The sequence below is a fragment of the Carassius gibelio genome, chromosome A3, assembly GCF_023724105.1.
Source record: "Carassius gibelio isolate Cgi1373 ecotype wild population from Czech Republic chromosome A3, carGib1.2-hapl.c, whole genome shotgun sequence".
Classification (NCBI taxonomy): domain Eukaryota; kingdom Metazoa; phylum Chordata; class Actinopteri; order Cypriniformes; family Cyprinidae; genus Carassius; species Carassius gibelio.
This window is the reverse complement of record NC_068373.1, coordinates 13,959,082-13,970,774: the sequence shown is the minus strand read 5'-3', so window position 1 is coordinate 13,970,774 and position 11,693 is coordinate 13,959,082. Positions and strand designations below refer to the sequence as shown.

Sequence of the window (11,693 nt, the reverse complement as noted above, 5' to 3'; positions counted from 1 at the left end):
CCTTCTTCCGAGGAGGAGGGGCTTGTTTGATATTTCTCATCAACGACTAGATTATTATAAATGTAAACTTTTTCTTTAGCCTTTAATCACGTTTTTTTTTACACAATTTCCTAATTTTAAGTATGGAAATATTAAATTTCAAATTAGGGCTACAATTAATTATTTTTCCATGTTCCGAGTACAGGTTTTTAGGTGTCATTACCAAAAATGTTTTTTTTTTCTTTCTTTCTTTTTTTGACTTCTAACTTGTTATGTTAGGCAGTGATGTTTTTTAACTAAACCTAAAACTAGTTAAAACACTGCCTGGTAACTAACTAAAATAAGTTTATGTTGATTTACTACTACTACTACTACTAATAATAATAATTAAAGCAAATTAATGCCAAAGAGAATTATATATACACACACACACACACACACACACACACACACACATATACATATATATATATATATATATATATATATATATATATATATATATATATATATATATATATATATATATATATATATATATATATATATATATTATTATTATTATTTTATTAAAGAAAAAATACTGAAACTTAAACATTTTAGAATGTATTAAAAATAAATAAATAAAATAAAAATAATAATAATAATAATAATAATAATAAGCCCAAGGCATATCTGACCATACCATTGCATGACAGTGTTGATTAAGATTTATTTTATGTTATTCTTTCCTTCTTTCTTCCTTTCTTTGCCATTTTAGTGTCTGAAAGCATATTAGTTTTCAATTCTGTTTTAATTTGATAATATAAATAAACAAAACTGACTTTATTAACCACATAAATCAGTTAAGACATACAGTCATTTATCATATTTAATAATATAAGGTAATAAAATGCTACATCAAGATCAGAGATTTACATCTGCTCTGTAGACTTGTGCTGGTAAACGGACTGATGCTTTGTAATAACAATCTTATCCTGAACACAAGATCAGCTGTGCACGTGCTCAAGGTCATGTACACACCAATAATCACCAAGCTGGGGCGCTGCAGGCTAATTCAATTTTGAGCGGATTATGATTAGGCTATTATTTTTAATTATTATTTCCTCAAAATATGTATGATTTCTGTCAGGTAAAGTACCTATTTTATTTTAACTACACATTTTTTAATCAAAAGAAACAGGGAGTATTGATATATTGTATTTAATTAAACACACGATTTATTTTGTGATTTTGTAAGTTTTAACTGTTTGTTCTTCAAAACCATAGCCATTGAGGGTCAATATAAGGTCCCACTAGTTAACTAGTTAACATTAGGTAATGCAATAACTAACATTAATAATAGCAATACAATTGTTACAGTATATATTAATCTTTATCAGTGTTACTTGATTAAAAAAATGTCAGCTCATGTACATAAAAAAAACATTAATAGATATTAACCTTTTTTCATTTTAACTAATGTAGTTAACCAACGTATTTTAAAAATAAAACATTATTGTAAAGTATTACTTTTGGATCTTAAGTGCTGTTTTTAGATCATTTAAAATTATTAATAACAATTTATCAATATATAGGTTGCACTTTATTTTACAGTACGTGTACTAACATATACTTATAGTGTACTTACAGTGTATTTATCTAAGAAAGTTCTGGTAATACAAGGTAACTACATGGGGTAGGGTTAGGTTAAGGGGTTCAGGGTTAGTACCTAGTTATTACATAGTTATTGTAATTACTATAATATGTACATAGTATGTACATGAGGAACAGGACTGTAAAATAAAGTGCTACAATATACATATATATATATAGCATCTTACACTCTTGTGGTGGTATCTTTGAAAAAGCGACACTTTATTAATTATTTATTTTATTAAGTATACATATTAGTACCTTTCAAAGATTACCAGAGCAGTGGCAGCTTTTGTTCTGAGCGTAGCCTACCTTAGATGTTTGATGAAGCCCCTGGTTTGAGAAACAATGAAGCAAGGATACCCTAGATCAGTTTTATTATGCATATCTGATGTCTCAATAGGCTACAGCCTTCCTTTATTTAGTTCCCACTCACATATTGCTGTCAAATTAAATCAGATCTCTTCTACACTGCGTTAGAAGCAACACATCCTGCTAATTAGTTACTGCCCAGCAGTATATGTAGAACGGTTAGTGAGCAATGTGTTATTAAAGTTGTGTCGTAGGTGGCGAGTACACATATGCTGCCATTTCTCAACAACTGCTTTATGCTACTACTAACCGTGCTAAAGTTTACTCAGGCACACAGCAACTGTTTCTACTCATTATCCGAGAAATATTACGCATTCAGTATATGATTACAATAATAATAATAATAAAATAATATTTCCCCATGGCCAAAAGATTGGCCCTCTGATGACAAAATAGGATATTTCAACAACATACTGGGCAACTTCTAGTGCCATCAATCAATGTTCCAGCTGCATTTCAAATAAATAAAAAACAGCAGAAAAGGTTGCATATAGATATAGAAATAAATATCCTTTATGAAATGTTGACATGAGGCATAGATCGGCCTGGGGAGGAGCTGAGAGATAACAGGTTGTTAGTCAGATTATCCCACAACCAAGCAGCATGTGTGGGTAGCCTCCTGCGGCTAATGATGTGTCTGGAGCCCTGATGTAGACAGAAAGAGCGAGATGGTGGGCGTCTAAAGAAACATCTCTTCAGAGAAGATCAGAGCAGCATAGCCGCCTCAGTATGTGTGGTTTAAATGAGATTTTTCCACTATGTGTCTTTACTTAGACGTGCGGTTAAGCACATTCTGATGTTGCAGTCATTTCAGCTGAATAATAAAACAACAGTTATCATGTTGACTTTGGATAGTTTTACATAATAGTTTCTTCGTGTGGCAGTTTCTTATACATACTGTAATTAAACATTAGATTTTTGTGGATATGTTCAATGAAAGAACAAAAGGATAAATATAACATTTTTTCAGTCTGTTTTGCTTATTTTTATCAAGGATGCCAGTATTAGTGGATGGCACTGTACTGTACTGTATCTCTTTTTTTATGAGAATTGATCAGCCTGAGAAGTACTATAGTGCAATGACTGGAAAACAGATGTGTGGTTTATTCTATGAAGAGGGCATTTTCAACAGGCAAATGCTTTTTTTACAACCCCAAGTCATTCAATTTAGTCAGGCGCAGTTGAGAGATAAGGAAATGGAAGATTTATTTAGCATTATTGGTATGAAAGAGGTCCAGAAAAGATTTATGAAGAGAAAGAATAAATCAGGTTTTTTCAATATTCTTTCTGACAATTAAAAAAAAAAGAGGCCCATTAAACAAAATGTCATTTATATTGCTCTGCACATACTTTTATAAATATTCTGTGAGAGACCATAATAAAAAAAATAATATATATATATATATATATATATATATATATAAAGAAAAAGTTCAATTAAAATAAAAACTAAAATTATGCTATTATTTTCATAATTTATTCTAAAGACATTATTAAAGATTGTTGGCAAAAAATACAAATAAATAAAACAAATCTTAAAAAATTCTTCTTTTTTGGTCCACAGAAGATGGCGGATTTTAGATTTTTGTGTGAACTATCCCTTTAACACACTCGAAAATGTCAGGGAAAAAGAATGCAATTAATCTTTTGTTATTAAAACATAAGTGTTTTTAAATGAGGCTTTGAAAAAGGTGCAGTGTGATAACAGCCTGTAAATTCTGGCTCTTCGTAATCTATGACTCAGTCCTGAGGGACACCGTCTTATACAAAACCTACACGGTGAAACTGCCAATGTAAAATCAAGCCATATGGAGTAAAATACAATTAAAAAAACAACCAGTGGAAACTGATTTAACCTAAATACAATTGAGGATGACGCACAGACCTTAAAGTCCTACTTGAACTGAAAAAGAGGCGATTTTGAAACAATAGGCACGGTTTTGCACATTATCGTGCATGTCTAGCATAACACACATAAACAGCTCACACAATGCATTGAATTTGGTTAAAATGGAAGCATTATCCATGCAGTAGACAAAGAGTGTGTTAGAGTACTTTTAAAATTTCCATCACTCCTGCACAGTGACGACTCAGTCATTGTGTCACTCATCAGCAGGTCCTGGTCTCCCCTGTTTTTCGCCATGGGATGATAAAATGTGCTCAAGTGTGTGAACAGGACTCGATCCCACCAGGTCATTCTGTCTCTGACCCGTGGGGAAATGCAGCAAGCTGGAACTACAAATCCCAGAATGTAAAAGTGAACTGACTGCTGTAATGGGCTCTGATGGGCCACTTGGTGTAACCGATAAATGGATGGGTGTGGGCACCTTGTTGTGCAGGTCAGAGGTCATCTGAATGTTTAAAGATGGATGCGACTGACTCTGGATGTTATGGGTGCACAGAGACAATGTGCTGCCAGGACCCCCACTCCTATCCTGAGGAGCCAAACCACTGGACGGAAATGCAGCCAAGCCTAGGAGTGACCCGCTATTGCGAGGAACATGGTGTCCTAGATAAGGAGAGTTGGGTGTTGTTTTAGAAGTCTGACATGGGTTTAGTTGACTCTCTACACCCAATGTGGCGACCCTTTCTTGGTCAGGGCAGCTTGGAAAATAGGTTGAGTGAGGACTGGGAGCTTGATGGAGGAGCGCTATGTCCCCTTCCTGTCCCAAGACGGAGCCTCTTTCCTGGGCATGGCTCCCGCTGCAAATGCATATGTGCCTGGATCCTAAAGAATCTCTCTGAGACGCCTCCAGCTGCAGGCAAGGACCAGCAGACATGTTAAAAGCTAGTCTAGATGGCCAGTCGGTGGTTGAGGAGGCCACGTTGGTACAGTTGGATGACGTATGACAGTTGAAAGAGCTGAAGGGAGTGAAAGATGACGGGAAGTGAGGTGGGTTCACATGCATATGCAGGAATTGCATCATTTCATGGAACTCCTTGGTCAGTGAAGACACTTCCTGGTTTAGGTGGTTCATCTGAAACAGAATCAAATCAAAAGTTCATGTCCGAGTATTAGTGAATGACAAATTATGGCTATGAATGTAAAAAATCTTATTTAATATAAAGAAAAACTGTAATTCCAAACGTATTTCTTTTGATTAACAGCAGGTATTTCCTGATACTGTACCTCTGTATTGAGTTGACGGAGACTCTGTCTGACCCCCTCTGTCTCTAGGAGAAGGTTTGCGCCAACCTGAAACGGGTCTAAAAGAACCAAAAGAAGTAAGAAACAGACCATTTTTTAACACAAAATGTATGATTATATCAGAATTATCATTTCCACCAGGATCTTAATTTTTTTTTTTTTTTATTATTGCTACCTAAAATGACATGGCAGCACTTTTTCTCAGTTATTTTAAAGTGGAAGTGTACCAAAAACAATTATGTATTTGTGTCTATCTGTGTTTTTCAGTGACAGTAGAAGTATAATTTACGATGACCTAAATGTGCGTAATGAGTGTGTTTACTGTACATGTACAGTATATCAAAACACCAATAGCTAACAAAACTGACACTGAATAAGCTGCCAGAATACCAATAAAGATGTTTACATCAAGTGGAAAATTGGAGTAATGGGCAAACCATTTTTGACTTTTTTTCAATAATAGAACACTATTTAAAGTGTGTGCATGACCTTACAAGCTGTCAGGTTATTAAGAATAATAGGTGTAAGATTGTGCAATCAATTGTATTATTAGTACACTGAAGACATGTGAACAGCGCGTTGAAATATTTAGCAAAAGAGTCAGTTTGACTGGCCTGGCTGGATCTTGACTGGCTAATATTGCATTCATTTTACTTTATTTGCAATTTCAGGATCGCAAAATCCTGGAGGGACTGATATTTAAGATGCATTTGTCTAAAACAAATAATTACATTTTAACAATTTAATAATAATAAAAAATGAATACCATTAATACCAAAATACTATAATTAGACTAAAAACCTAAACAGTATTTTATACAACAACATTTTTACAGTAAATCAAAACGAATGGTTCACAAATTTGGATAAAAATACATTTTTATAGTAATGTCAAACTCTAAAATATTTTTGGTAATATCCATAATAAGAGTTTTTTTTTTTAAAGGTCTGACACAGATGTTGAGAACTACTGAACTTAAACATAAGGCACTAGTCTAATATTAAGGGAGAGTCCACCTCACCTTTGACCTCTGTGTTAGGAGATGGCTCACTGTGCTCAACATTGAAGTGAAAAGCATGTCCGTTATCCTCAATGCCATCAACAACCCTACAGGACAAACAAAATGATATTAGTGCATCAGTAATCAACATGATCTGCTCTCAATATCAATCATGTTTGTATATGGGTGTTTCCTCCTTCTAGAGGTAATGCCACTGTAAATAAAGTTAAAGCAAAGACTATAAAAATAATAAAAATAACTTGATGAATTCTAGTTTCTTCTCACCGGGGGCTCAGGTCCAACGGGCTGACACAATTCAGCGAGGGAATGAGGAGTTTGGCAGGTTTGTGGCTGGAGCTCTTGTCTATTCTTGGAGGAGGAACTGCAGCTGGAGACAGATCATCATGGGGTGGCATCTGAGGAGAAGGGCTTTGAATGTGTGATCTGCCGACACGAAGCATGCTAAGGTGCCGAAATTCCTCCCCTAACATGGCACTCAGATTAGACTGAGATGAAGGACCGCCCAAACCAGTGAGCAGGGGCTTCCTACACAGGTCCTGTCCAGCATCCTTGTCTTGCTGTGCCTCCACGATAAACGGCAGCTTGGAATCATCAAAGCGCTCCTAGAAACAATAGGTAGAGAGAAAAGAGCCTAAATGTAGTGTAGGTAGTTGCTATGTTATCACTATGTTATTACCAGAATATATTTGAAAGCGATTAGTCATAATCACAGCATTGAAGGCTTAAAGGTGATTGTTTTTAGTTCATTTGTAGAGGACAGGAAAAGCATGAATTTGTGTGCAAAAAACAAATACTGCTTCTTGGATACTACTACACTGTAGAAATATTATTTACACATTATTAATTATTGAAGTATTAAAGGTAACCTATTATGCAAAAATCATGTTTGAACACAGTTGTATGGCCACAGTGTGTCAAAACAACCAGCCTATAATGGTAAAAATCCACCCACTCATTTTTTATAATCATAATAAATCATAAACAGTCTCTAAACAAGCAGTTGCAGATTTCTCCCAATTAACATGTCATACTAGGGAAAGTCCCGCCCATTTGTGACACTCTCTGCCCTATTAGCATAGACCCCACCCTAACTGTGTGTTCACACCGCCAGCGTCGAGTGCGTCAAAGTGGCCGGAAGTCATTCATTTTCAATATGAGCCAGCGTCGAGGAGCGGCGCGACTTGGCTGTTGAGAGCGTCGTGGAGAGTTGAAATCAGGGCAACTCTATGGTAACGAGCTATGACGCGGTTGGGCAGCAACCAATCGGAACGTAGAAGTCCACCGCTTGAGAGGATTCCAGATAACGCAGCTCTGACCACATCAAGCAAAATAGAGGACAGGTTGATTATTGCTTTTGCCGTTTGCAATAATCTATGATGTGTCCCTGTTTGTGTACAGGGATTTAAAAAATAAAATAAAAATGATACGTGGACCAAGGTGTCTGAGATTGTTCATGTTCCTGGTGAGTTGCTGATGTGCATTAACGATATAGGAATAATAATCTAATGATATAATTTATAATAGTAGGCTACAGTAGTCCCAGTTTACTTTTAAACAAATTTCCTTGATTATACTTACATTAAGTAATGTTTATACTTGATTATATTTACTTAAGTAACATTTTCAATGCAGGACTTTTACTTGCATCTGAGTATTTTTACAGTGCTTTATACATTATTAGGTAAAGGACATTAAAACTTCGTCCACAACAATATTTAATGAGGTTAACTTATAACATTACTCTTATTGTGGTTAGTCTGCACAAGATCAACAAGCTTGATTGCTTTGTGGCCACTTTAAATACAAGATAAGCATTCAATCTACATCAGAGCGTCAGATCGCTCACAAATCTTTTTGCAGCGTTGTGAGCAGAGTGGCCAGAGCGATTTTTGATGCTCTTGACTCCGGCGGTATGTGAGAAGCAGCAGTCCACCATTACTCTTTTCTTGGTTTAAGCTGCTGGAGATACAATGTTACAATTCCTCTGGGTGTCTGCACATGTGGCTGTGGATGGAAAGTGAGGTACAGTAGTAGACTTGCTGGCAAAGAAAGCATTAAATCATCCAAAAATAGAAATTAATTTAACTATAAGTTAAGCTGAGTTCAAGAGAGTGATATCAATTGAAGTAAGTAAGAAATGGCAAACACTATGGAATAGTGAGTCTAAACAAAGACATCTTTTCCAGATTCAGAAGTGTGTTGGAAATGAGAGGAAAAGATATGGAAATAGAAAGAAAGATTTTATCATTTGAAGATAAAGAATTGTACATAACGCATTAAACTATAGTCTTCATAAAATAGGTTAGCATGAATCAGTAAAGTGTGATAAATATGGAGAATTAGAAACAGTGAAGCATATTCTTTTTGAGTGTTCTGCATATGATCGGGAGAGATTTCAAATAATTCAAGAAATAGGATGGCTGGGAGCTGATAATATTTCTTTAAAAGTATTATTATGAAATGGGTCAAGGCAATCATGAGTGCATGAAATATTTAAATACCTGAAAAACACAGGAACAATAGATAGAATCTAGTTTTTCTCTCTCTCTCTCTGTTTCTTTATTCCAAATCTATGCACATTCCACACTCCAGATCAGTAGGTAGCGGTAATGCAACTTTTTTCACTGGTTATCATATTAATAAGCCCAACTATTTTCAGCAATCAGTATATCAGAATGATTTCTGAAGGATCATGTGACACTGAAGACTGAAGTAATGATGCAGATTCAGCTTTGACATCACATTAATAAATTACAGTTTAATACAACATTAAAATAGAAAACAGTTTAAGAAAACTGGAGAATATTACACTGAACAATTTGCACAGATCTCTTGTCATTAGAATTCCTTACATTTATATAGCACTTTCTGGGCACTCAAAGCACTTTACTTAGTCAGGGGGTATCTCCTCATCCACCACCAGTGTGCAGCATCTGAATTCCACTAGTCTTGTCCTTTTATCACAGTAATTGCACTCCTACTAATTGCACCAGGTGCCTTCACTTAATTGTCATTAGCCTCCCTATGTTTACCAGTCTTTTCCTGTGGTCTGTATGGAGTCCTTTCCTTTCGTATCCCAGTCTTCTCGTCCTCCGAGATTCTTCATTGTCTTCTCGTCCTCTGAGACCCCTCGTTTTCCAAGTTCCCTTTCCTGTTCCTACCTTCCTTTGTTTGTTTTGTTTTTGGACTGCTTTCTGGTTTTGACCTTGGTTAGTTTTGGATTACGTTTTGGATTACCCCATTAAAACATACCTGCTATTGGATCTCTCTCTCTCCCTGTGTTTATCTGGATCGCGATCGTTACAGCATCCACCTGGATGAGGCGACGGCAGCCATAGTGCGCCAGAAGCCCACCACACACACCAGCTTACTGGTGGAGAGGAGACTGAGTGATCAAGCCAATCAGTGGATACAGGGATTGTTAGGAGGTCATGATGGCCAGGATGCTAAGGGTTTTTAATGACCACAGAGAGTCAGGATCTCGGTTTAATGTCTCATCCGAGAGCTATCATATCTTAATAGATAATTGTTACAATGATGGCAAACTGTAAGTCATGGCAACCTAACATCTAAAATGTATTTATCTAAAATGATTTACTTAAAATGATTAAATAGCTCAACTGAACTCAGAAAAGCTATGGAAATTATTTTTATGAACCACTCACTTTTCTCAGTGTGGGGTTTCATGCTCTTTGCTTTTGCAAAAGAACACTCAAAATTATTTATGAGTCACTGTTTTGTGCATGTCACCATGTTCTTATGAGCTTCTGTGTGTGTGACTCTGTATGCCTCCTTTGGTTTCTGTGTGTGTGTGTGTGTAGCTGTTCTGATCATTAAGACAGTTGGCACAGCAATGAAACAGAGGGTCAGTGCCACAAACAGATTGTTAATTCATCTGATTCAGGCAGATCCAGAGGAGTTGCTGTCTGCCAACTCTGATGTCGCACACACACACATCTGCAGTTCAGAGTGACACTAACAATCGGGAGCTTATGTAAGGTGGCCTTTTGATAAGTATGGGTATGGCGGTGCAAGTGTGCAAGCATGAGAGTGTGAATGGAAAGGTTAAAAAGAATGAAAAAAAAAAAGTGTGTGATAAATCTGCTTGTTACCTGTGGGGATTGAGTTGAGTGAGACAATCTGGCTTGGCCCTGTTGAGATAAATGAAACTCCTGAGTACCATAATGTTTCTGCTTATTAGGTTGCTACTAAAATAAATGAATGGGCACGACGTAATGATTGAGATTTCTAATTATAAAAAAATCGAAACAAAATACATAATAGTTTTCACACATATATTAAAATTTTACAGATTAAAAATTTCTTGAGCCCCAAATCAGTGTAATGGTAATAGCTAAAAATTAAACACTGAATGGCTCCTAATAAATTCAGTTATCACAGGAATAAATTAAATTTTCAAATATATTCAAATAGAAAACACTTATTTTAAATAGTATTAATATTTGAAAATATTACAACTTCTACTGTATTTTGGATCTCACATAAATGCAGCCTTGGGAGCAGAAGAGACTTATTTCAGCAGTATAAAAAATTGTACTGCCCCTAAACCTTTGGACAATACTGTACGTACTGAATACATATGTTAAAAAAAAACTATTGAAATTAATTATATGGGATTGTCTATTGCAACAGTACGCCCCAAAACAAACAGGTATTAAATATGTAATTTGCACATGTAAATTATTTGAATAATATATATATATATACACACACACACACACACACTATTTTATTGACCATTATTCAAATAATGAAATAGTCTCAGTTTCTATTGTGTGTGTACTGTGTGAGGCACTTTACCTCTCTGAGGTTGTAGGTGAGGTTGTGGTGTATGTCCTCATTAAAGCGGCTGACATATTCTGGGTAGAGCTCCAGAACGTCCTGCAGCGCTCTGACACTGATGTACTGTAGATCACAGTAGGTCAGAGCCTTTACATCTGCATTAGCTTTGATCACCTGATCCTTACCAGGCAGGTCAGCGCCAATCAGGTCTCCCTTACCTGTACACCAGACAAACATGTTATGTTGCATTCATGCCATAGCCTCAAGATGAAAACAGGTGACTTTCTATTTGGAGCTGTTCATGTCCTTGGACTGGGATTATGCATTTTTAGAGGATCATTCACTAACCACTATCAATGCCTAAACGAAACAGCAGTGGTCAGGTGGTCATGTAGAAGCTCTCAGAAAAGACGATTGTTGATTGTTTAAAGAAGCTGTATGAGGAAACGAACAATTTTAACATGTTGAAATCTCGAAATTACAGTAATTTCAACATGGTTTGAACACACCTTTAGTAAAGGCGAGTCAAGCTGTTGTTTGAGTAAACTGTACTAAGATAAATTAAAAAAACTTGCAAAACCGGGCTTATCACTTTAATTAATTATCTATCAATCTATCAGTCTGACAGCCAGGTGCTTCTTTTTTTGGTTTGAGCTGAAAACAGCTGCATCAGCAACAACAGCTGGCTCTAACATTTAATTGTCAGAGCTGGGTATATAACTTGAAAATTATAGT

General features: G+C 35.7%; 1 protein-coding gene across 2 annotated transcripts in view; it reads right to left on the bottom strand.

Moving 5' to 3' along the window:
• Positions 1–3,423: 3,423 nt before the first annotated feature.
• Positions 3,424–11,693, bottom strand: part of LOC127948332 (potassium voltage-gated channel subfamily H member 4-like) — a 28,914-nt gene continuing 20,644 nt past the window's right edge. For both annotated transcript variants that reach the window (XM_052544756.1, XM_052544758.1), the window contains exons 11-16: positions 10,977–11,176; positions 10,268–10,306; positions 6,420–6,757; positions 6,156–6,241; positions 5,117–5,193; positions 3,424–4,964 (exon numbers count right to left, since the gene is read on the bottom strand). In XM_052544756.1, coding sequence (XP_052400716.1) covers positions 4,089–4,964; positions 5,117–5,193; positions 6,156–6,241; positions 6,420–6,757; positions 10,268–10,306; positions 10,977–11,176 — 1,616 coding nt within the window. In that variant the 3' untranslated portion in view covers positions 3,424–4,088. The remainder of the gene's footprint in view (positions 4,965–5,116; positions 5,194–6,155; positions 6,242–6,419; positions 6,758–10,267; positions 10,307–10,976; positions 11,177–11,693) is intronic.